General features: G+C 38.4%; 1 protein-coding gene across 11 annotated transcripts in view; it reads right to left on the bottom strand.

The window, feature by feature from the left end:
- Window positions 1–19,522: 19,522 nt before the first annotated feature.
- Chl1 (cell adhesion molecule L1 like) overlaps window positions 19,523–27,419 on the bottom strand; it is a 208,306-nt gene continuing 200,409 nt past the window's right edge. For 8 of the 11 annotated variants that reach the window (XM_006994360.4, XM_076567475.1, XM_076567478.1 and 5 more), the window contains 2 exons: window positions 26,412–26,484; window positions 22,206–22,934 (listed from right to left, as the gene is read on the bottom strand). In XM_006994360.4, the coding sequence (XP_006994422.4) occupies window positions 22,718–22,934; window positions 26,412–26,484 (290 nt within the window). In that variant the 3' untranslated portion in view covers window positions 22,206–22,717. Of the gene's footprint in view, window positions 22,935–26,411; window positions 26,485–27,419 lie in introns of all 11 variants that reach the window. The other 3 variants (XM_042273729.2, XM_042273728.2, XM_076567477.1) reach the window with 2 other exon arrangements.

The following is a 27,419-nucleotide window of genomic DNA, read 5'->3' as shown; positions in this document are numbered from 1 at the left end:
TCACCCTTCCAGGAACTACAGCTCTATCATACACTGCCTAGCCTCCCAGACTTTCTTTAGAACTCTGCTTGGAAGTCTCCATGATCCTCTATCTCCTGCACTGTGCATGCATGTAAAAAGTGGAATCATGTGGATAAAGCCAAGCTATGCACCCAGCCTAAGTAACAGCTGGGCTCTCCTTGAACCATGTCCAAATTATCTTCTAAGTTCCTAGGTTGCTAAGTACAGTGAACAATTTCTGGTGAAATATCTTTATGGGCATTACTGAGCCCAGAGGCACTCTCTTCTCTAGAATAATCTTTGAAATTAGTCAGGCTTTTGAATATGGGATGGTTAGGCTCTGACCAAAGATTAGAATGCCCTCAAGGTATCTTGTTGTCCTCAAGCAAAGAAGTTGGGTTTGTTTTTTAATGGTGCTAATTTCTTCAGGAACCATGTCTTCCTTTGCCCAAGTTTGAACCATTTGTCTCTACTGATCAAGTTGTATATTTTAAAAACTTTGCACTCTCTTTTAATTTTAACTGTAATCTTGTTTAAATCACTAGTACTAACCGTGTCACAGACTGAAAGATGGTCTCCTTTGAAACGTTTCTCACTATTTTGACAAGTCTATCATATTTAAACTCAGCCTATCATAAAATCTTAGAACAATAACAAATTATAGCCACAGCCTTTCCCAGAATGGAACTTTAATGACCTCTTGTACAAGTCCTAATAAAATCTTTTTGCCCATCTGAACCCTCCCTACTGTATGCATTTACACTGACATTCTGTCTCACCAAAATGCCACACTAATCTCTGCTTTCAGCTTTTTATAGCTTCTCTTGCCTGATTCTCTGAACCTTTCAAGTTTTTCCCATGAGGCAGATCCAAAGACTGCTGAAGCACAGGGAACCACAGCAAGAAACCCACTTCAAGGGCCAACTTTCTGTTAGTTGGACTTTTATTGCTTTAACTAAATATCCGAGACAATGTGAAGTGGGAAGGACTTCCTTTTATCACATTTTGGAGTTTTTAGTTCATGACAGAGGGTAGGTATGCATAGTGATTCAGATGATGAGAAACAGAAAGCAGAGTGGAGTAGTCAGCAGAAGGGACCAAGAGAGGACATGTGTTATGGAGTAGAATAATTATTTAGCTATGTAAAGATGTGTTGCTGTTTCACCTTGCCTGTCTAAGGCATCTGATTGATCTAATAAAAAGCTGAACAGCCAGTAGCTAGGCAGAGCAGGGATAGTCGGGGCTGGCAGGCAGAGAGAAAAGGGAAGCCAGCCAACCAGACATGGAAGAATCAGGAAAATAGGATCGACAGTATGTAGATGAGGTAAATGAGCCTTGAGGCAGCACATAGATTAACAGAAATGAGTTAATTTAAGTTTTTAAAAAGCTAGTTAGAGACAAGCCTAAGCTAAGGCTGAGCATTCATAATTAATAATAAGTCTCCGTGTCACGATTTGGGGGTTGGTGGTCCAAGACAGCCTGTTACAGACATGGACCTCAAAAACATGCTCTTGGTGACCTTTCCTACAACCTGGACCTACCTTCTAAAAGAGGTGCCAGCAGCTCAGGCCTAGGCTTTCCACATTCGATCCAATGGAAGACATTTCATATTTAAAGCATAACACTAGAGTATGTTGAGAACTTGGCCAATGTCTGTATTTCACATATACCATGATTGACTGTGCATTATATTGATAAATTGGCGTGTGGTGTTTGTGCTCACTGAGAAGCTGATACTCCATTAAGGTTGCCCCTTCTCCATTTCAGAGCCTAGCACATTTGTCTCATAGTGTCCGCTGTAGCAGGAATCTTAAAAGTTCTTATTAATAAAATAAATCAAACCCGAGGCTAGTTATTGGGGTGAATGAATACTGGAAGGTCAGAGAGACAGAACAAGCCACAGCTATCTCACCTCACCAGTTCCTCAGCTGGTCCTGTTTCCTCAGACTGGAAGCCTCTGAGTCCTCATCCAGAATGAATCCCAGCTGAACTGTGCTGCTTCAAAGCCTGAAAGCTTAACCAGGAGAATGCTTAACCAGCCACATGCTTAACCAGCCAAATGCTTCTAGTTTCTGGTCCTCACGCCTTATATACCTTTCTGCTTTCTACCATCACTCCCTAGGATTAAAGGCTCACTTCCTGGGGTTAAAGGCGTGAGTCACCATGCCTGGCTGTTTCCAATGTGGCCTTGAACTCACAGAGATCCCAGATGGATTTCTGCCTCTGGAATGCTAGGATTAAAGGCGTGTGCTATCACTGCCTAACTAGTGGCTTTTCTGTTCTCTGACCCCATATAAGTTTATTAAGATACACAGTATTTTGGGGAACACAATACCACCACATTTCCTCTCTTTTTGTCTAAAATTAAAGAAAGCTTATAACTAATACAAGAAAAACTATCCAATAAATATATACAATATATACAGCCAAAAATTACATTAATGATGTCTAGTCCATTAACATTTGACAGATTCAGATAAAAACTCCATTATATATATTAACAATGTCCAGTCCAGTAACAGTCCTCCAGGGTCCCTTGCCAGGGGCTGGGGCTGGGCTTGTTCCCTAACTCTACGACTGCAAGGTAAAAGAACAAGAATATAGTGCAAGGATTAAAGAGGCACAGTGCCCTTTAGAACATCCAGAAGATAAACTATTTCCAACAGAAACTACTGTTGTTTATCCATGGTATAAAGTGCCCTCAGTGGGAAATAACTGGAAGCTCAGCCATGGGGACAAAGCTTGATGGGGAACAACAGCTGAGTGTCTCAACTTCCACAGCAGTTTCTCCTGGATGCTTTGAGCACTCAAGTTGATAATGCTTTGTCATCTGTCTCTGTCTCTTGCTCTATGCTCTTCTACTTGACTTAATGAACTCACTCATTCAGATCTGAACATGTAGGTATCATAGTCCATTCTACAGACAGTACAGAGAAGCAGAGAATAACTAATTGGTGAGAAATACAAATACACAGTTTGTGTCCTTTAATTTGGCTTAAGAACTAAAGTTAAAGTTTTTTACATGGCTCATCAAAGACAGAAAGAAAGAGTGATATTCAATCACTTGCTAATAGATTTAAAACTTTGTTTTGATAACAAATAAAGAGAACAGGATATTTTACATCTTTGAGGGAAAACAAAGAGCCACCTAACTAGAGGTTTGGAAATTGCATAATTAATGCTTTTTGATACTCGAACTGACATTCACCATTGTTTGACAGAGAGAAAGCAAATATCCCATTTAAGAGGTAGAGAAGTAGCAAATACCATCACTGTTTACTGCATGGTATACATGTACTGCCCCATAGATGATCAGGGTCTGTGAGGAAGAAAACAGAAATTCTAAGATCCAATAGATTTGTAGAACAACAGATTAACTGGGTTTAAATCCTCTCTCTTTGAAGTCTTCCTGATACAATTGATGTTCCAAAGAAAGACAGTTTCGGTTCAGCTCCACACTCCTTTCATCACAGAAGTCTTTTGTTCCCTTATCCACTCTCTAGGCCAAAGGACCAAGTTTCCAAAGAGGAGTGCCAGAGTCTGGGGAAGCGTCTTTGAAAAACAGCTATCCAAATGGCCACAGGGCAGAAGCTGTGGTTCTCATAAATCTATTTTAAATGTGTTTATTGGAAGGGAAATAGAGCAAGGACTGTGGGGGCGTCTCATCCACAGAAGAACCGTCAAAGCATGTGTCTAGAGAGAGGCAAAGCGTTTGAGTCAGATGTTTGATCAGCAGGATCGCTGCATAATGAGGTTGCACATTCAACCTCCCAATCTGATGTGTGTAGCTGGAAACTGACGGTAAGACTTTGGCTTCTTTTTGAAATTTTAAGTGATAAATGCTTATTTTTGGCACTGAAAGTCACAGTTTTTTTTTCTTCAATAGCGATTTTCCAGCTGAAATAGCTCATCATCATGATAAGCACAGAATGTGTACTACAGACAACTTCCTCTGCCATCTGCGAACAGAGCACACACAGTAGGAGGGCATGACGGCTACAATATGCAGCACCGCTTAATAAAAACCAGCTAAGAACAGCTGTTAGCAAGAGGAGTGCTCCAGTCCTTTCTAATTTATTTATTATTTTACATGCCAAAGTGTTATCAGAGTCCTATCAATTTCATTTTATATTAGAGGAATTTCACAGGAGCTCTCCAGAGAGAAGCAGCTCTTCAGGCTACCTTACAAAAGAGTCCAATTAAGATCTCTTTCACAGAAGCTGACTTCCCAGGATGCCAAGACTGACTTTGCTCTTAGACCCTCCTGTCACATGGCTGAGTGCAACAAAACTTTTGCAGATGTAAGGCTCAGGTTGACAGCTCAGAGACTGACTGGCCCTGTGCTATACACCTTATAAACTCATCCTGAACTCATTTGACCCCTCCTGGTGTTCTTGGATGGCATCACAATCTCAGCTGTAATCAGCATCTTTTGAACCTGTTCTTAATTCTAGATGAAAGTGATTCCCAGAATGTCTGAACAGCATGGATTCTTTACTTCCTCATCCAAGGGACACACAAAAGAAGTTCAAGATATTCTGCTTATGATATAGATAATAAATAATATAATCTGAAACAAGAAAAGGGATTAACAGTGACTATCTCAGCTATTGGGGTAATAGTGAATTATACTTTAAGGTTTCTGAATTAGTAAATAACATTGAATCAACTATATTCTTACATTATACATTTAATACCTCCTAATGTAGGAGTTGCTTTTGCCATATTATACATTAGTCATTAGTACAAACTAGTGAGAGATAATCCAATTAGTTTGAAGTCAAGTAATGTGCTTGGTTCAAGAACACTTAGCTTAAATGGAATAGCAAGTGAACCACTTGATGTCAGGATGTTTCAAAGGTCAGAATGTGTTGCCCAATCCCAAAGTCACCTGATTCAAAAGTTATATTTTTAGGTATTGGTCTTTAGATATGCTCGAAAGGAGTTATATCTGGAGAATAATGTGCAAGGACTGCTATTAGTTCTTAATGTCTCTGTCAACAATTTACTTCTTAAACCTGAGATGAACCTGAAGAAATATCCATCTTTCTACAATTTCATCAGATAGAGTAGTAATACAACAAAATTGCATTTTTTGGTATTTGGCTCTTTTATATGTATTTAATGGTCATAAGCATAGAAAGAGGCAGAAGGCAGACTGACAAAGAGAAAGAGAGAAAGAGGAGGAAGAGAAGATGAGAGAGACAGAGACAGAGAGACGGCAGGAGACCCTTCCCAAAATTCATGTTAAAATTGAATTCCTATTGTGGTTATATTAAGAGAGTAGAACCTTCAGAGGATGATTAGATCTAGAGAGTCACCCTCATCAATCAATTGGTTACCTATAATAAGTTCACCCCATTCTATTTCTTCTTCCATTGGAAGACACTGAAATGAGGTAACATCATAGAAATAAGTACTGGGACCTCCCCAGACACCAGATGCTGGCTTCTTGATATGAGTCTTCACAGGCTCCAAAAGTATAAGAGATACATTTCTGTTCTTTATTAAATTATTCAGCTTCATGTTTTAACAGCACACAGAAAAAAAAACCCTTCAACACACATTTAAGGTCACTTAGCCACTTACCTAGTGAGAGGGAATGCCAGGAGTTAAATCCAGGATCCTCTGATGATTAAAAGCTACAATTCACCACCTCCAGCACAGGAAAGATAAAACACAGTATTTCTGTGTACATGACAGGCATCACTGATCAATTCTGGGACTCTCACTATCTTTTGGTCCTGTTTGAATGTGACTTTCCCTTAACACAGCTCTCCAAAGAGCCATGGTAAATGGATGGAGTTAAGATACAAAATTAATGATCTTATTTTTTCAACAATACTGATTTTAAAATTTGTTGTTTAAGAAAAATCAAATATACTTTGTAGAAAGAGATAGAAATATGTAGAAATTGGTAACACATTTATAATTGATGATTAACATTCTGTCATTATTTATACAACAGAATGATATGTATATCAGGATAATGTGTGTTTCAGTGGGTTTCACAATGGGGGTTAAGAAAGCTCCTAATTATTCTTATGTGTCCTATGACTTTACCAGTTCTTGCAAAGAAAGGACTTTTATAAGGAGAAAGAATTAAAGGTAAGTGTGTCAGCACACACACACACACACACACACACACACACACACACACCACACCACACATACACAGACCACATTGGGATCATGGGATCAGGAACATTATGACTATCTTCCCAGAGCCTTTTAGAAAACGTAAGGGGCACAATCTCATTCCTTATGGAAAGCTGCATTCTCTTTCATTGTTTCCTTAACAAGTTTGCCATACACTACAAAGATAAAGAGTAAACCATTTAAGAGAAGCCCAAGAATTAGCTATAACTAGACATCAGTACACAGGACTCTGCTCTTTCTTTCTTTCTTTCTTTCTTTCTTTCTTTCTTTCTTTCTTTCTTTCTTTCTTTCTTTCTTTCTTTCTTTCTTCAATTGTCATGAAATGACAATTGTCATGTTGGATGTATATCTGCAAAAATCTCCAGGTAAATTATATTTTGTCATGATGATTTCACTGGGGTTATTTTTGAAGGACCTGACTATGACAAACCGTTACTTTTAATAGCAGAGTAGAAAAAGTGAGCCCTCTGCTGGAATTCCAACTCAACAACTTCTGCTTCAAAACAATCTTCACTTAAAGTGTAGTGCAGGAGTAGTTCAGACACAAGGAGACTTTACAAACCTCTACAGTGTCATTTGTAAAGATTCTTTTTTCTTTTCAGCTCTAAGTGCTTCCATTTTGGCAATCACAACATTTAGTCCTGTATTTTCACACATGGTTATTATGATGCTTAACTTTGTCTTGACTGAGCACAATGCAAAGATCTGTTAAAAGTCAAGTCTGCTGCCAAGTGAGGGTGTTTCTAGATGAATTTCATCTCTAAATTGGTAGTCTGAAATTTTAAGAAAGTCTGTTTTCCTCCTTCATGTAGGTAGGCCTTATCCAAAATGTTGAAGGCTTCAATAGACTACATGGCTAAGTAAGAACGGAGTATTTATCTGTTTGACTGACCTTCTAACTGAGCCTGCATCTGTCTAAGACTCACATCATGGCTTCCACAACTGACTGCCTTGGTTTCCACAGCTTTAGACCAAAATATTAAGTCTATCATTGTTACTCCTCAGTCTCAGATGACAACTGTATATATGATGTGCCTCTGTGCATGTGTATCCAATTGTCTCTGTTTTCTCTAGAGGATGAAGATTAATACAATAACGATTACACATTCCACATCTCTCAATTGTTTTACATTGTTAAATCATCTTTTGTTAAGAGCCTATTTTATTCCTTGTTATTTTAATTGTAATTTTCTCATTTATTTCTCATCATAAGCCTTAAAGCTAGATATTATTGTGGAAAATAACACTGAATTTAAAGTCTTTAGTAGTTCACTGGGTAGTTAGCAATTGGGAGAGTCAGAGCATTAAATCTGAAGCATCAGATGCATTATCAGGCCATCTATATTACCACCCCCAATGCCTAGAGAACATCATGGAAGAGGGGAAAGAATGAAGAAATAAGAGCCAGAAGATGGGGAGAGGCTATGAAACATTGCATGACTGCTGCAATCATGAACACACAGTAACAAAGAATACCTGCACAATGTTGAGCCCTTCCATATTCCATCATGGATGAGGAAGACTCTCCTAAGGCTCCACTGCTTTCTAAAAACTAGTGGTCATTAATGGTTGCTGGCAGGGGTACAATTTTCTTTAGTGATGTAGTCACTGGTAAGTTGCTCATGCCCCAGGAAACATCTCCTCATGCAGGCACATCCAAGAAGCTTTAATTAACTTAGGTGGATTAAAAGAAACAGCCAGGAAACTAGAGGGAATCCCAGTTGTGAAGAAAGAGTTCAGCATTAAACTGTCAACAAATAACTAAGAAATAAATCAGAAAATTTCCTTTTGCTTTCATCACTAAGTACAAGCAATGTGATCATGTTCAAGTCCCTTTTGCTGATTCATCTTATAAAATAAAATAAAAATAGTATTAAACTTCTTATCCTATTATTCTGTCAAGGATTATCCTCAATAATAGTAATAAATATAATAGAACAAATGCAAGGAAATGAGGTTTTATGTTTCCAAACAGTAGAGAGATACTCCAGGGCTTACAGCTACGATACAGCGTGATGAGACAGCATAGTGCCTTTGGAAACTTAATTGTTTTAGACCTTAGCTTCTTAAATTGAATACAGAATTGTATAAGGAATTTCTTTGTATGGCAAGTAAAATGGGCTTCAGTAAATTCCCAAGCCTTGGCTATTTGATGCAACAGTGCTCAAAGGGTCACCTTTGAGAATCTCATAAAGGCTATTATGGACTTTCCCTAAAAAAAAAAATACACATATGCACATGAATACAAGGCTTATACATAATGTCACAGTATTGATTCCTGGACTAACTCAAGTCCATGGTCTTTTTTTCCTCTGACAGTTTATCACTATAGAAATGCCATCTCTACAATAGGCCTTCCTTTAAAATAACTATGGAATATGACACCATTGTATGGTCTGTTCCTTCTAACACTTTAACTTATAGGAAAAGTAGGAAGTGCATAGTTTTAAATGTCTTTCTTATCTGGAAAGTTCTCATACACTGGGATTCCTATGGCTAAGTAGGTTTCATTCATTACTTCAATTTGTACTACAAGGAGGTGATAGGAGCAAGTAGGTGACTGTTCACATTGTCAATCCTACATATTAGCAAGACTTAAAAAAATATTTCTCAGTTTGAAGGACCTGTGTACTGCTTTTTAACTTTTAATTTTATTGGTACATTTTTGCTTTTGTGTTTATATGTCTTGGGTTTGAACTTACCACAGCTACAAATAAGCATTTACATTATTCAAATGATATGGCAAATCTTGAAGAGTAAGAAGGAATTTTTCCCTTCGGATAAATCTTGATTTCAAGAGAAAGTACTAATGTCTGCACTTTTGTCGAGACAACTACAATATTGTGTATAGATTTCTGCCCTGGTATACTGGGCACAAAAGCTGGTTGCTCGTTTTATCATGTACACTAGGTGTCCCCATAGCTCCACACTTCCTAAATTTTCTTGCAAAGGAGTATGTGGAAGTTCCTGAGGGGAAAATAATTTATAAGGGATTTACGGTAATCTGCTGTGGGCATGCACTTTAAAAGCTGCAGGGGAGATAGGCAATAACAGACAGGAGTGACTTGGGGACCAAGTCAGGGTACTGGAGGATTTAGGAAAGTGCTATGTTGTTTATTCCGGTGCAATGGGACTCTCTGCCGGCCTTTGGAGGGAACCATGAGCAAAAGTTAGCTTACTCTGCTTCTCAGCCAAAATGGATGCTGAGTGATTTTCAAACCACTGCATAACTCCTCAGACACTTTGAGATTATCTCTTGTGCATTGGCAAAATTTTAAAGCAATCAGCTAAGGCCACAAATCAAATTTTTCTTGCCTAGTGTTTTGTTTTGGGCAGTTAAAAAAAAAACCTAAAAATAAATATCTTGCAAATATTGGTATTTTCTGTCACTGTGGAGTCTGCTGTGCCTTTTTGATAAGGACTTAGGAAGGGTTGCTGTGCACCTGTGTCTGGGGATGTGGGAGGGGTCCCTGAAAATGCTAAGAGAGCACCAGTAAGCTTAGGACTTTGTCTCAGGAAGGAAAAATGAATACTTGTATCTTACCATGATAGGAAGTTTATGCAAGAAATTATAAAACTGTTGTTAAGTGTTTTCATTCTGATGGTCAACTTGGTACTTCTTTTTCAAAACAGAATTATCAAGGAATCAATGAAAGACCACTGTACTTAAGACTTACTTTCCATCTTCTTGAATTTCCTCAGTGTTAGCTATTTTTACACAAGTGCATTCTTACAGAACATTGAGTCCTCAGGGGAATTTTCCTGGTCAGCAACAGCAGCCAAAAGCTCGTTAAGAATGAAACTTCTCATCCAGGCATAGTGGCATGTGACTTTAATCCCCACACTCCAGAGGCAGAGGCAGTCAGATCTCTGTGAGTTCGAGGCCAGCCTGGTCTCTGTTACACAGAAAAACCTTGTCTCGAAAAACAAAACAAACAAAAAGAATGAAACTTTGTGTGCTGACCCTTGGTTTCTCACAGGGGATGGGACTCATAATGTATCTTAACAAACTTGCAGGCAATAAGGTTGCCTGCTGCTGTTTCAGAATGTTAAGATTGGTGGAAGCATTCACATAAAAATATTTCAAGCCGGGCGGTGGTGGCGCACGCCTTTAATCCCAGCACTCGGGAGGCAGAGCCAGGCGGATCTCTGTGAGTTCGAGGCCAACCTGGGCTACCAAGTGAGCTCCAGGAAAGGCGCAAAGCTACACAGAGAAACCCTGTCTCGAAAAACCAAAAAAAAAAAAAAAAAAAAAAATTCACATTTAGATATGGAAGTGACTACTCTACTCAATTTTAAAAGCAATGCTTGATCTGTAACACCATTTCAGAAGCTTCAGTCCTTAGCAATCTGAATCCTTGTTTTGGGGGCCTGTGAGAAGATAGAAACCAATGGTGGGGAGGTGGCCGTGGAATCAAGCCACGGTACCATAGCAGTCGGCAGCAGAAAGAACAGAAGTGGACCCATGGTCCCTTTAAAAACACATTCTCTGTAACCTGTCTTCCTTCCACCGTTCCCCCAGGATACCACAGGACTACAACCAAGGTTTTAGTGTATGAGAGACACTTAAAATCCAAACAATAGGGGCTAGAGAGATGGTTCTGTGATTAAGAGCACTTGTTCTTGCAGAGGGTGAGGATTCAGTTCCCAGCAACTTACAACAACCTCTAACTCCAGTTCCAAAGGATCCAATGTCATCTTATACCCTCCATGAACAAGAGAAATGAATGTGATACAGAGATATACATGCAGGCAAAACAGCCATACACATGAAATAATTTTTTTAAAGATCCAAACCATAACATTATACCATTATTTCTATGTGTATCTATACATTGAAAACTGTGTTATTACGGTATCTGGCTTATTTATGCACATTAACAAGGACCTAAGACATCTTAATTTATTTAAAAATTTGTAATAATTGAAACAATTCAGAACCATTTCTATTTATTTCTATGGGAATTTAGAAAGGTAAATTGTTCGACTTTATATTTGTATCTTTGATATTATGAAAATGTAGTTTTATCATACTTTGTTACCATTTAGAAAACACCCTTCAAGATTAGAAATGGCCTTAAAATTCTACATTTGCATTGAATAGCATCCTCTACAATTAGAATGAGATAATAGTTTAGAAGTGAAAGAAGAGTTGACCCTCCCTAGTACATACAAAGAAAAAAGCAGCCAGTGGGGGTGACACACACACACACAATAGAAAGCATGAAGGAATAAAGAGAGAAACGGACCACAGTGTACTTTCAAGAGGCACTTTTTAAGCTTTGAAACACTTCCATCTAGTGGCTAAATCTTTTAACTACACCTTTTATTAAATGATTTTATATTGAGACTTCCACTGCTAAAAGAATTCAACAGGGGCATAAATTTAAATTTTAAATTTTAATAAAAAAATGATTTCCATATCATATGCAAAAATGTTGTATACCATTGACACTTCACCCATCAACTCACATCACATATTACAGTCCTAAAACTACAATAACCACCCAACTGGGTATCGTGAACTTCAGTTAACCTCACCACGTGAAACTTACTGGTGATACATACCAGGCATTGACAGAATACTGATTGCTGTATCTGTAGTGACTTACTTGATCATCTTAGAAAATGTTCAGCTTTCTTCCCACAAAGGCTTTTTAAAAGACAAAATAAATGTTAGGAGATCACTTCATGATCATGAACTCAGAAATGAAAAGACCCAGTTACATTGGGGTCGCTACTCAAGCTATAATGAAGTCATTCTGCTAAATTTAAATTTTATTTTATTTTCCTTTTCTATGTGTATGAGTGTTTTGCTTGCATGCATGTCTTTACACCACATATGTTCCTGGTGCCCTGAGAGGCCAGAAGAAGGTATCAGATCCCCTGAAACTGCAGTTACAGAGGAATGTGAGATGCCATTGCGTTCTGGGAATGGAACCTTGTTACTCCGGAAGGGCCGCCAGTGCTCTTAACTGCTGAGCCATTTCTCCCACCCCATAAATTTATTTTTGGAAAAAGACAAAATAATATAGAAACCAAGGAAAAGAATTAGCTTTCCATTGTACTCGGCCCCGCCTACAATGGGTGTAGTTTTGTGTGTTTTTGAGTTGTACAGAGTTTTTGATTGGAGACATTACAACTCCAACTACAGGAAAAGTAAAACAAAAACAAGAACACGAATCAGTAGATTTTGAGGAGAAGATTAGATATTTTCCTTAGTGTGATTTATTGTGTTTTATTTTCTTGGTTGTATAATTAATATATAGGGTTGGCAGAAGGATAAGGGGACCAACTTCCAGCACAACAGCAGTGATCCAAAAACACAACTGTTACTCTTAGGGAATTTAGTCTGTAGTGAAAAAAAAAAAGAATAAATTCATGTAAAAATTAAAGGAATACAGTAATGATTGCTATCAGGAAGGAGATGATGATGATGATGATCTTATCATAGGGCCTGACAATCAGAAAACTCTTACTAAAAGCATTTTTAAAACACAAAAATAAGTGACAATAGTCTAGTTAACACAAGGTTTGAAAATAGAGTTTTGAACAGTAAAACAATAGTTGCAAACGATCAGAACAAATGAACTTTGGTGAATTATACAAAACACAGAGGGATCCAAGCTTTGCTTCTGTGAAGATGATCACAAGGTTGCCAGGCACCAAATCATTTAGAGTACTATAGTTAGAAATCATGCTTTCCCCCCACTCCCAGAAAAAAAAGACAATTAACTGAAATGATTCATAATCCATTCCTACACTCTGACTATATGCTGATTACTGACATGGCTTTACACATTGAAGAAGGGGAAAAGAACAGGGCAAAACCACAGGTGTCGGGAAAGAAGGGACCGCCTTGCTGTGAGGAGGGCAGTCGCGAAGGCAGTGCAGGAAGAAAATGGATTAAAAAGATGTTTTGGATTTAGCACGGTGATGGCTTTGGTGGACTGGGCCTAGGACAGAAAGTGAGAGTGTTCAAGAAAGAAACAAATGGTTTGTTTTTAATTTTTAAATTTACTCAAAGAAATTTAAATACACATGTACTTTGTATCTTGGTCATATTCACCCTTACACCTCTCCTTCAACTCCCCTAGGAACCCAATCACATCTTTCTCCCAACTTCATGTCTTCTTTTTTATATTTATTTATTTACAGATTTTGTGGATCAACGATTCCAATTAGTGTATCTATATACGCATGGTAGCAGGTCAACTGGAGCATAGGGAAATAAATAGTAGCCACACTTCTAAAGAAAGGTGACTCATGCTCATGGTATCGTCTCCCCCGCCAAATAAAGGCAGAAGCCAGAGGCCTACCTCCTGCTGTGTGGTGCAGGCAGGCAGAAGACAGTGCCATCTCAGTGAACAAAGATGTGGTGGGGAAATGGAAGAGAAAGAGAAGCAGAGTGGTTCGTGTGCTGTGGAGAGAGGTGGACTGGAGACAGGAGACTGTGAGGAACAGGCTGTGAGTGGCCAGCTTTGCCACCTGAGACCATGTGATGTCCTGGCTAGCCAGTGCTGCCACTGAGGGTCATGTCTGTGTCTGTAGCCCTATGGCAACTGGGTTTTGTGTTGAGGTCCATGGCCATGCAACTACCCAAGGCCATGTATATGGCTATGGTCTGGACTACCACCTAAAGCCATGTTGATGTCCTTATTTCATGCTGAGTAGGATCAAGCCATGCAGCAGGAGACCTGGCCCTGCCCTTCACAGGAGAGCTGGCCCCAGTGGTAGGGGCACAGGAGTGCTGCTCCACCGGGGGGGGGGGGGGGGGGGGGGGGGGGGGGGAGGAGGGCGCGTTCCCTGTTGAGGCCTGGGCTAACCAACTCAGCTACCATTCAGGTCCACATCCAGTGCTTTGACTTCAACATCTATGAGACATGCTAGAGTTCGTGAAGATTCTGGTCCTATGGAACCAGGGTCTCAATGACTTGGGGCAACAGTAGGATATCCAATAGGAGTCTCAGTGAACGCTCACTATTGAAAATCTAGCAGAAGCCAGAGACCTTGAACCAGACCAACAATTCATTACAATGAACATTTCCAAGTAAAATGCTTGGACAAAAGGGTATACCACGTGACACACTGCAGCTCTCACAGCCACTTTGATGAAGAAAGTGGTAGAGAGGTAGACAAGATGGAAGTGGTTTTTATTAAATCATTAATATTTTCTTTCTTTTGAGGGGCATACAAGAGTGGAGGGCAGGCATGGAAGGACTGGAAATGAGTGGGATTGGGGTGCATGATGTGAAATTCCCAAAGAATCTATTTTGAAAATGTTTAAAAAGAAGAAGAAAGAAAAGCGACTCATTCTCACCAGAAGCCATAAACTGCCAACAGCTCCTCACCCAGGGTTGGGGCCTTGGGAGCTCCCCCTTCTTCTTTGAGGAAACTGTTAACTGGCTTGGTTTTATTTTTTTAATTTTTTAATTTTTTGGTTTTTCGAGACAGGGTTTCTCTGTGTAGCTTTGTGCCTTTTCCTGGAACTCACTTGGTAGCCCAGGCTGGCCTTGAACTCACAGAGATCTGCCTGGCTCTGCCTCCCGAATGCTGGGATTAAAGGCGTGCACCACCACCGCCTGGCCTGGCTTGGTTTTGGATAGGTTTGTGAAGGTAACCACAGCTGTTGTGGGTCATGTGTGCAGGAGCCATTCCATGTCCAGAGGCCAGCCATTCACACAGAGTAGGCCTTCCCATCTTCTCTCCCTTCCACTCTTGCATTCATGCTCCTTGAGGTACATGGCTTGAGTTCCTGGGTGGGTGATGGAAACATTTACCTTGCTTTAGAACTACCAGGGTCAAAGCAGCCAGGATTGCACACAGCTTGCTTCCATGCAAATATTTGAAATTATCTCAAAGTCATTCATAGTTTGTAAACATTGCCTCTGCCTCCTCAGACTCCTGTTTAGCAGACATTTGATGACTGCCCATAAGATAAGAAGCATTGTGAGTATCGCTTTCATTGTTCTCCCACTCCATCCCTGTTCCAGCTTGACCATCCCATTCCCTTATGTTCCTGTAGGAGGAAATGGGGGGTGGGGGAGGGGAAGGCTGGAAGGGCAGGAGGAGGGAAGAGGGGGATCTGTGATTGGCATATAAAATGAATAAAAAAAATTCTTAATGTAAAGAAAAGAAGCACTGTGCTAGATGGGTGGTGTTTTTAATGAAGAGGAAGATGAATCTCCTGGCTTTGTGAAGCTCCAAACTTACAGAAGAAAAAGACAGTACTCAAATACCAAATAAAACAAAATAAAATAAAATTATGTTGTTTTATTGTTGTTTTTTTTTTTTTTAAGGGAAATCTGCTCCCTCCAGCTCCAACTCTCACAAAGCTATGAAGGTAACTTAACTAAACCTCTCTCCCTCTAAAGAATTAAAGGCTAAGGTGGAATTCTACTCCCAGAGGCTGAATATCAAGTAGCTCACCTCCTCTCCTTGCTCATGTCCCTCCCAAAGTCCCATGCTTCTCGCCCCTTCTTAAAAACCCTTCTCCACCTGGCTCCTCCTACCACTTCGATCAGCTAGTTACTGACCCAGCCTCCTGACCGCAGGTGAATTTTATGTAATCAAACACATTTTTGCATCATTAAGCAAACGTTCCAGAGCATCAACAAAAGTAACACACCTTTAAATAATATTCTACAACAAAATTAAAGGATTAAAACTATAAAATGATTAACACTAAATAACAGAGGTATGTATGCCCTAAAATCAGATTTGACCTAGTTTTGGAAGTCTTAGAAGTCCTCTCTAAAGAAATTATATTCAGCTTAAACAGAGTATTGGATCTGTGCTGGGAAAAGGAACAATTTCAAGGTCTTCTGATGGGAAGGAATTTGGTGAACATCAGGAACTGATCAAGGACAGAAGTTTTAGTCTGGGATCCTAATAGCAGAACATGCAGCTACTACTCCATGAAATACTCATTTCCTATGGAGTGTAAGCCTATGCAGGCAATATTAGGAAGAAAGAGACAGGAAAGATATAGACCCAAAACAAGGTCATGACTGAGTTGGCCACCATTAAGGAATATAATTTCCCTCAGGAACTATGACATGTAAGGGAACGGAAAAGAAGGCAGGGTGGGAGATAGTGTTGAAGGACTTCATCTACAGTGTCCCTTCCTGCAGCAGGTAAATGGATACCCCATTAGGTATTAACTTCTTAATGCTTCTGGGCTGAGCATCATGGTCCTCAGGCAACCTCACTGCATCTTATGCCATCATATTGAGGAAAGGTTCCTGGCAAGATAAAGCCTAAGTACTGTGTACCTCAGTCATGGCACAGTTCTTACACAGGCTTTTGTAGGGACTGACACAACATTGATGGAGGCCCAGAGATTCAAAAGCAGGAAAGAAGTGGGAGTGATAGAAATAATTCTCAAAACTACCATGAGGAGACAAAAGATGGAAAGGGGAGAACCTAAGAATTACATACAGACTTGGAAGTTAATGGACAATTTCTGCTTTTTTAAATACCAGAATAGCTACCCATTCAACAGTTTTCCCATGTTCATAGTAAAGAAACATCGTGAGCATATTTGCACCTTTATAATCACTTTCTGAGCTAGAGAGATGCTTCAGTGGCTAAGAGCACTTTCTGTTCTTCTGGAAGACTTTTTAGTCCCCAGCACCCATGACAGTGGCCCATAAATGACTTTAACTACAGCTCCAAGGGACCAGGCACCCTTGTATGACCTCTGTGGACACCTGCATACATGTACCATACACTCACACAGGCACACATATAGATAAAAAATAAAACTGTCTTTAAACAAAGATCTGCTTCTGTGGATGGTGGAGAGCCAATTATAAGGGGGAACTGGAGCAGACAATAAATACATAAATTAGCAAAGAGCAGTCCAGCTCAGGTGCCCAAAGCATGGAGAAGGGGGAAGATCACGGAGAAAACAGCAACAGAGCCTGGCAATGCATGTGTTGAAGAACAGCTTTCTGTGCACAATGAAGTCAGTGTTTTCAGCTTGAGTGAATGAACACCATTTTCAGGTTTGGAAGAAGGAAGTGAAGCCTTCATTTTTGTGCGTGATATTTGTTTCATATGGAGAAAGTCACATGTAAAAATGTCATATTTCAAAAGAACACTTAACTAAAAGTAAGTTGAAATCATCTGTCTGCAGACAATAGAATGAAAAAAATCTTTGCTTGAATGTACAAAATAAATCTTGACTCCCATATGCTTGGATACCATATTCTTTCAGCAGTTAACAATGTACAAAATACATCAATTTCATTATTTTGTATTAGCATTTCCAAAATATTTTTGATAAAATTTTCTACAGATTCAGTAATTTAGGAATCTCTCTCTTCCGCCCCCCCTCTCTCCCTCTCCCTCTCCCTCTCCCTCTCCCTCTCCCTCTCCCTCTCCCTCTCCCTCTCCCTCTCCCTCTCCCTCTCCCTCCCTCCCTCCCTCCCTCCCTCCCTCCCTCCCTCTCTCTCTCTCTCTCTCTCTCTCTCTCTCTCTCTCTCTCTCTCTCTCTGTGTGTATGTGTGTATACAATAGTTTAGTATGGCAAACTTTAAATTTTACATTCTGCTACACACAGGCCAGCCAATAAACATTATACTCCTCCCCCAAATAGAAGCTATGTATTTATTTTCAACACAGTATATTATTTAGTATTCAAATGTTTCTTTCAGGAAACATTTTTAGGCTTTCTCAGCTTATGTATGTCTTGTAAGGAGGACATGATTGTAGTACCAAATACTCAGCAACACAGCACACTAAGTGTCCTTAGGAAATAGTACTTATCTTACCTAAATCCGACTTTGCCATAAGGGCTCTCCAAAAGTGTGACAACCAAGAATCCAACAATGTATGGTTTAAAAATCTGGGTGGTATTTTACAGCAAAGCAAAGAAGAACAGCAAAGGGAGGAAGAAGCCCCATTGTAGACTTTTTTTCTAATAGGACAACACAAATGCTAACTTAAAATATTCAAGACAACGCTTATGGATGCCACTCCTGGGAAGAGCTTCATCTTTTTTTCATTTCCTAAGAAGTATCAGTGGAACCTGGTGTTCCCAATTCTCTTGATGATTTTTCTGAATGCCCACTACTTTTTAGGTTATCCACATTCACTTATTTGGCACAGTAAAATATTATTTTCCCCCTCTCTTTCAAGTCTTCACAAAATATTCTAAAACCAAGTCAATTGTCACCATGTTCAGCAGATCCACATTAAGTTCCATGCACCTTCCTTTAGCATTTCTAAGAGAATGTAATGGAGTAAGGAAAAAACAAAACAAAACAAAACAAACAAACAAACAAACAAACAAAAAAACAGATCAGTGTAACAACTACAGGCTTTGGATTCAAAAGGCTCTATGTTTAATTTCTTGGCCTAATGACTCTGTAACACTATCTGACCAACTTCTTTGTTCTCTAGTATACAAACCAAAAAAAAAATGAGATTTTCAGGTAAAATGTGATAAGGTATCTAAGGTATTTAGCAAAATATTTTAAATATCAAAATATACAGTAAATTGGGCATCCCATATTTAAAAGAACATGTCATAATTAACTTTTAGACATTTTGAATATATAGGATATTATATGTTGTTAAAAGGACACAGTGCTACATTTTTTTCTTGAAAAATAAGATAGCTGAAATATATACATGTTAAATTTGCATTCATTGTAACTGTGAACTTGATTGGTATATTTTCTAGGCTTGATGACATCAAGAAGTCTGTCTGTAAACACAGTGATACAAATAAAATGTTTTACTTATATTCCTTCAAACTTAACAATTTTTTTTGCTTCATTTATAGTTTCAGAATCAGCAGGAACCAAGATTAAACTCGAAGTGTAAATGTTGCCTTTAATTGGATAGAAAGAGACACAGGCATCTTTAGGATACATGAAGTCAAACTTTTATTTGAAAGCTGAATTCCATGTGTAATGAAAATAGTTTTGAACCATACATATCCATAAGCATAATACAAACACCATCTACAACACAAACACATTTGAATAAAGATCTACTGTGAACATTAATCTAAGTAAGAACGGAAAAGCTAACTGGGTGAGCCTGCTCTCTGTACCTTTTGTCTCTTGATGATGGAGTCAGTTGAAGACACCAAACAAAAGTAGCATTGGCTCAGCCCTACTTATCTCACTATAGGAATACTAGGATACATCTACTACCACAGACCACAAACCAGTCCTATCACAACCAATTTAAAGTTGTTACAAGAATTACGCCTTCATGGCATGTAAACATATTTAGGGTTTCAATTGGCAAATATGTTTTAAACACTTAGAAAAGCAGCCGACACCTCTCCTTATTGTCCTCTATCTCTTCCATGAGTATAAAATAGCGTTAAGTCCATTGTGCTCTACAGTTTTTTTTTATAAACATGGGTACATCTAAAATATCAGATGCCTTTATACCAAGAGAATAAATCTACTGATTTCACATCTTATAAATATGCATGCAGAATTAGTGGAAAATGCTTTTGTATAGCAAAGACCCTGCTTAATTTTCTTCCGATTAATAATTTTCAATGGCATGTGCAAATCGTCCTCCTCACTTAACAGTAGATTTAGTTTATTTTCTGTAGATCTGTTTTCTATAAAAATATATTTATGTGCTTAGAGGGGGGAAAAGTTGAGTTGGTGTATGTGGGGGTGACTTTTTGATACATAATTTGATTCCATGTTGGGTTATGAAGTTAAAAGGCATCTTAGATTGTATCACTTGTAAAGTTTCTTTGTACAAAAGAACACCCTGTGATAACGAACATTAGCACTTTGTAGCACAGTTTGAAGTGAAGCAGTTCAGCAACGTGCCTAAGGTTTCTGTGTAAAATCAGCACTGGAACCTGGAAGAGAACACGGATTTTCCTGACCCTCAAACAGCTCTCTCTGAAACTATCCCCATCGACAATCCTTGAGATTATATACAATCACTTACATTAAAATCATATTGCCAGTAGACTACAGAAAGTTACTGCAAAACCAATTAAGAGCAAAGTTGTACATATTAGCAGCTGCCTTGCGACTCAGAGGGCATTTTCCAAATAATTATTGCCCTTTTGCAATTATCATTGCACATCACAGAGTCTCCCACTCATTGTCTAAGAGAAAAAGAATTAAATCCACTTTAACCTACTGGATTTGTTTTTCTTTGAACACGTTGAATAATGCAGTTCTACAATTAAAATCAAAGGAATCCATAGACCTTGTCCTGCTCTACTGAAGATTTACAACGAAATGAAGCCAAATAGTATTTAGAAGTTCACAGAGGCTAGCAAAAGGAGTTATAACAGAATCTCATTTTTCAACAGCTAACAAAAGAATGATTGAGTCTATTTGGAACAAAAATGTAAGTATTTGTGTCAACTTCTGACTTAAAAATTATTAAATTCTTAATGAATCAATTCTAAGTTTTTGGATATTATTTTTAACCCATGTGGCCCTTTCCAAACTACATTTTGACTGATGGCAAGGAGGAGGAGTCAGAATAATAGCATAATTAACTGTCAGTCACATCCTTTATTTTCTATGAATCTCAGTACCACAGTTCCTCCCACAAAAATAGCACATGTTGATGGCTCCCCCAGCAATCTGTGCATTAGTTATCAGATGTGGTGTGTGGGGGGGTGTCAGTTTGGACAGCTGGATGTGTGGATCCTTACACTCATAGAGGCTAGAGCACAAAAATGTCTGCCCCATTTCTTTTGCTATTTCCAGGAGAGTAGCCAAATATTGAGATCCATGGTTTTGAAAAAAAAAAAAAAAACAAAAAAAAAAACAAAAACGAGCTTTTCCTGCCTATGCATTCTGGAAGAAACATGAAGTTAAACAGTATGTTTCATGTACATTACTGCATTTGTCATTTTTACATATCCAAGATTTTAACCCCCAAGCAACAGAATGCATCATATCATTTAAACATGGAGACTGAATAGTATATGCCAGAAATTACACAAAGTAAAGTTAAATCTGTGAGCCGATATCACTTAACATAGTTAATAATTTCATGGTGAGGTTAAAAGTTTCCATTAAATGAGAGAAGAAACACCAATTATTTATTTATATGTATGCAGAGTCCTTCAAGGCATTTCTAAAACATTCTAAACTTCAGTACCATTTTAGACGGACTGGTAGCCCACATGCCAGAAACTAAGTTCCCTGACTCTGTACTAACTTTGACAGAACAAAAACATTAAAAAATGATGATATCACCACAAACACATTTACAATATTATATAAACTAACAGGTATATAAGAATTTCTACTGTAAATAATTTTCTTTGTGGGGGACTGGGGCAGGAATCCACTCCAAAACTTATTTTGGAACATATGAATGCATTTCCCTTCATGATTATATGATATTTCACTTTGAGAACACGTGAAGGAGAGAAATATAAGAACAGAATCCAATTCTTCATGTAATCTGGAATCAGGAACCCCATGTTATTGTGACTAGCCCCAGGAGGATAAAAACAGCATCCTACTATATATACATTCTAGCTGTACACTCATGCTTATTAATGTTCTCTTTCCCACTTCAAAATAAAACACTATGTTTTAAACTGTGTAAATATTAATATAATATGTACAATGCATCCATGAAATATATCGAAGGGTACCAGTATATAAACATAAAGGCTAAAAGCTGTGAACATACAAATGAAGATACAAAATACAATCATCAACATCTTCTTTCTGTTTTTCAAATAACCCCTGACCACCACTCTTTTTGCAGTTCCAGTTAGTCCGAGTTGAAAAATGAGAGAAAGAAGGAGGGAAGGAAGGAAGGAAAAAGAAAGAAAGAAAGAAAGAAAGAAAGAAAGAAACAAAGAAAGAAGCAAAGAAACAAAGAAAGAAAGATAGATAGATGCAGAGTTATCATACTGACAGAAATTAAAGACAATCATCCAAAAACTGAAAAAAATTGTAACTCTGCATAAAGATGGCAGCCTCTGGGCAAATAGTTAGGAGCTCAATAAATACGTGTTGCATGATCATCTACAACTTTTCCTACTAAAATTTTAAATAATAACTTTAGACTGTATAGATTCCATGAAGTGTTTAATAAGACATTCATATTTCTTTTTACATTTTAAATAACCAGCTTTCTTGCTTACAATCTTTTAACTTGTAGTGAATCAAAGTCACTAAAATAGTTCTTGCAAGCTAAGTACAATTGTGCATCCAGAGAGAAACCCACACAGTTAGCAACGTTAATGCACACACATTCAACAGGAGAACCAGGCAGATGTAGAGTACGTGAAACAGGAACTTTGGATTCAGTCAAAGTGGAGCTAAGTACAGAATTTGTTTTGTGTTCTGCATTTTGAGCACCCAACAACAAAACCAAAAATAAAACACAGGCTTGAAGTGTTTGACATCTGATTTTGATTTTTTTTTTCTTTTTGAAGGCAGTGCTATTTTTCTCAGCAAATTTGCAGAATGTCAAAATGTCAACCTCTGGACACGTGTTTCTACTCCTTTGTAAAAGGCTTTGCTCCCCAGAAGAGACAGGGGAGGTCTAGGCTAGCCAGCCATGGTGCATGAATGTGCTGTGCTTATGCTCGGAGTGGGAATGTGGCCGTCGAACTTCCATTGCTTTCAACAGACCCCTTCTCCTTAGCTCCGGTGTAGGCGCCAATAAAAGATCCATCTTCGTTGAATATGGAGTGGTCTCCCTCTCCATATTCCACTAAGCTGTCAGCACTCTCTGTGGGCTGCATGTTCCTATTCAAGGACCGAAGGCTTCCTTTGAGAGGCTTTTCATCACTGTCACTAGAAAACAAAACAGAGCCATTCCCCAGGAGTTCAGAGTCACAGGCACATACAGCAAGACTCTTTCACAAGTGATAACAGATTCTATAATTTTTAACTTGTTCATATGAACACAAATGAGAGCTGAAATGACACCCCCCCAATAAGTATTTTAAAAGCCATAACTAATTTTCTTCATTCTGAGTGACCGAGAAACACTTTTCTATTTGTTTGCCCTTCTGCTTCCCTTTTAAATGAGGAGCTTTTTTGAGACATGAAGATGCAACATGTTGATTTATGTTGAGGCTATGGAGTGGGTACCTGTGTGCCCGTTAAACTCACATGTTGAATTGCTTCACCCCAGTAGGATGACAATGGTGTGTGGGATCATTGGAGGTTACTAGTCACAGAACAGCCTTCATGAAAGAGATTTGCCTTAGTGAAAGGGCCCTCAGAAAGCTGCCTTGCAATTTCCAGGGGGGAGAATAAGAGAAAAGGGCATGCATAAGTGAGATGTTAACTCTCAGCACACACTCATTCTGTCCTGACCTGGATCTTACTGTCCCGTCCCAGAATAGTGAGAACTATTTTGTTATTTTTTATAAGTCACTTAGTTCTGCCGTTTGCAATTGCTACTCTTTGGTCTAAGACAGAAGACAAATGTTACTTTCCTTGCTTTATGCACTCCTGTTGTTTCTGGGTCCATGTTTTCATCTTTTATCTTTTATTTTGATCATATAAACTCCTGTACCCTTCCAAATTTTCTCTTTTGTTCAGTGCAATCGATCAAATTTAGTTTCTTATGAAATTTTTCTTTGATTAAAATTGTTAAAACACCCTTATTAAATACAGCAGGTCACCCCCTCTCTCTCCCTCCCTCCCTCCTCCCCCTCTTTCTCTCTCACACACACAGAGGCGGGGGGAGAGAGAGCACATCACACTAGGAGAAGCATTTGTTAGGAAGACTAAGGGCTTGAGCTTAAAGGTGAAAAGGTAAGATAACATAATGGATAGGTACGAAGAAAGTACTGTGTATCCAATGGAATTGTGAAATAACAATTTCTAAAAGAAAATATAAATAATTATGAATACTATTAATATACTATCTGATGTGCTCTTTACTCATTACAAGAAACAAAGCTGAAGTCAAAAATATCTACAAAATTATCCCATTTTTCTACATGTCTGATTTAAAAAGTGTAAGTACCAGTTCCTAAGTGAATGGATGACAAGAACCATCTGTGTTTGACACACTGTTGGGAAGGGAAAGTTCTGGTATCCCTATTTGACATTAGCATAACTCAAGATGCTTCAAAATTAGGACACTGGGGTTCTAAAAGCAAAATAAAAAGAGGTGGCACTGGCTTTGGGGGCAGATAATGAGTAGCAAAGACATGTATCTAAGGGCAAAGCATGTAAGAAAATTCCTGGAACACAGAAAAGACAAAAGTTTGCTGATGAATGTGAAGTTTCTGAATAAAATGCCAGAAAACATATTGACTATTTGAAAGGCTGTAATTGTAAACAATATAGGGAAAAGAAATTATCTGTCCTTTCAAAGAAAGGAGAGTAGAGTATAGACAAATAAGTTTTCGGACAAGGAATAGATTCAGGGGTTTGTTTTGTTTTGTTTCCCTTATACAAATGTTTGTGGACAGCTGTTCTGAGACCTCAGTGGTGCTGCCAAATGAAATTTGAGCAATTGTGTAATGTCTTCCTTTCAAATGCGTGCTGAACCTACTGACTCACCGAGCATAATAAGTAGAATATACTACAGCAGTGAGATATAAGTTCTAAGATTGGGGTATCAACATACTATGGATTGCAACTTGGGTGTTCGCTTTGGTGTTTCTGCTCTGCCTGAAGCTAGGTATTATTAAATGTCCCAGAGATAGTTCTATATGGTACGGAACTAAGGATGACTCTGGTTTGCCAAAATCTGAAGTTCTTAACCCATATATTTGAATGAAACCCAGCTCTGTCAACACACACATAAGGAAGCAGATCCACCATCAGCCAAACCCCGAGGTGAGACTACAGTCCTTGTCAAAAGTCTGTCTCCTGAAGACCATAGGCCAGAAACTCATGCCTGGCTTTATTTCACATGGGGAATGGAGATAATATCCAATTATTATTCTAAGTTTCACATATCAGAGATAACTAGGAAGCAAAGTCCAATCAGTGTAAGAGCACTGACCATAACTTGCAACTCTCCCAAGCTAACATCTTTTTTCCTTTTACTCTCCTGTTTTCTTTCCTTCCTCCCCCTCCACTTTCTCTCTTTCTTTCCTTCCCTACCTTACAGCCACCCATGTCTTTCTCTCCCATTATTTTCTTGTCAAGAAATATAAAAGCATAAAAAGAAAGAATCTAATCATCAGAAAGAGAAGCTATGGGCATAGAGCCAAGCAGAGGCATGATGGTGCTCAGATCTGTATGAGTTACTCCAGATCATCTACTCAAAGTTCCTCACATCCCTGGTCATGTAGACAAATTCAGTGGTGGGCCAGTGAGGGCCAGCTAGATTTCTTATTTGGTAGGGATTCTGGATCATATATATAAACATCAATATAAGTCTGAAATTTATAATAATTTTCCTGACTACAATAAAGAGAGACAATCTGACTAAGAATTGGTGACAATTCAAGAAAGAAAAGCTAAGTCATATGATAGGCATAGGATGGGGCAGAGATGTCTAACTGGAGAAGTGGGAGTTGCAGTCCCTCCTCAAGTGCTGCTTTTGTACTAGACTTCTTGCTGTGTGGCTTCTGCCTGATTACATTCATACATTCAGCCATGCTCTTCAAGTAGTTATCAGTGACTCTATGGCTTTAAGTGCTAACTTATCTCTTAGATGGTTCTTTTCCCAGAATCCTTGTAATGCAGAATTAGTTGTTCACTTTTTAGTCATTCATTCTAATTGGTTGATAATATTATCTGAACATGGCAAGTTTTTTATTTGTTGCTGTTGTTTTGTTTTGTTTTTGCCTAGGTTCATGTATAGAGTTGAGTTTGGAACCTCTTTACTTTATAAATGCACATGGAGGAGTTGCAATCTGTGAATATGTGGATGCAAACCTAAAGTAATCAGGTCCATAACGTCAACACTAAGAGTGGCTTTAAGACATTTCAATTACTTAGTTTATGGGGACATTACATGTGACATGTGTTTTGCACAGAGCTTCAACCAAGGAATCTTGATGCCCTCTGCTATCCAGAGTGTGGTCCTCAACACACCTCCACCCCTGAACATAATAAATCAGTTCTTACAAAAATAAATAACAGTAGACAGAAAGGAAAAAGAAAGAAAAAGAAGGAAAAAAAGAAGGAAGGAAGGAATGGGGACAGAGGTTGGGTAAGGAAACCTTTAGTAAAATTTCCTTTATAAAGTCAATATGATGTAGTTCCATCACTTGAGTTATAAACAAAGCACTTTCTCCACTTGACAAACTTGATGAAAGTGTTTCAAGTGATCACAAAACACCAAGTTCCATTTACCTGTATTCACCAAAAGTTTCATCTTTTGCTGATTGAACTTCTGGATCTGGGTGTAAATCTTCCTTTTCTTTTACTGAAACAGAAAAATTTAAAGTAGTCTAACATCAAAGGTATTGTAAACACCTGTCAGCATGGCTGCTGAAAAGTGAGTAGTCAAAAGACATTGCCCCCAATTTTTATGCCATTGATACTAGCTTTGCAAGCAATAGTTATAACTTATCAGTTACTTTTCATTTAATCAGAAAATACAAAGGATTTTCTGGGTTCTGTTTTTCTGCTATTAAGCACCTGGTAAATTTTCATGTCACGCCTACATATAAAATTGGCACTTGCCATACTGAAAGAGTCAAGCTCATATCATTCTGTCCATGAACACAAAATACTCAATATTCATTTTTTCCTTCAAACCATTTGAAGATGTAATAAGCTCCTAATGACCTAAGTCATGAAACCCCTCAAAAAAACCAATCATTAGGCTGTTTTGCATCAATATTTTAATGAAAACTATCTTGATAATCAAACTAATCAGAGCTACCAAAGCATTATAAATATATAATTATTATTGTGGAGATGATTCAGTTTCTATAAAGTGTCTGTCAAACAAGTATAAGGACCTATGTGTTATCCAAGCACCCGATGAAAAAGCCAGACTTGATGGCAGTCAGTCGTGGTTCCATCTCTGGGGAGGTGGAAACAGGAGGATCTCTGAGGCTTCTCGACTAAATTAGTCCAGCTAAATTTGTAAGCTTCAGGTTAGTGAGAAACCCTGTGTTAAAAAAATACAGTGGAGATGATTGGAGAAGATAATGGATGCCAACTTCTGACTTCCACATGCATAACCGCACTGGAAAAGGTTCACATCCCTCCATATTAAGAGTAACTTAGGGGGCTGGAGGGATGGCTCAGAGGTTAAGAGCACTGACTGCTCTTCCAGAGGTCCTGAGTTCAATTCCCAGCAGGTGCCCTCTCCTGTATACATAATAAATAAATAAATCTAAAAAAGAAGAG

This window comes from Peromyscus maniculatus, chromosome 3 (genome assembly GCF_049852395.1).
Source record: "Peromyscus maniculatus bairdii isolate BWxNUB_F1_BW_parent chromosome 3, HU_Pman_BW_mat_3.1, whole genome shotgun sequence".
NCBI lineage: Eukaryota > Metazoa > Chordata > Mammalia > Rodentia > Cricetidae > Peromyscus > Peromyscus maniculatus.
This window is presented reverse-complemented; position numbering and strand designations above follow the sequence as displayed.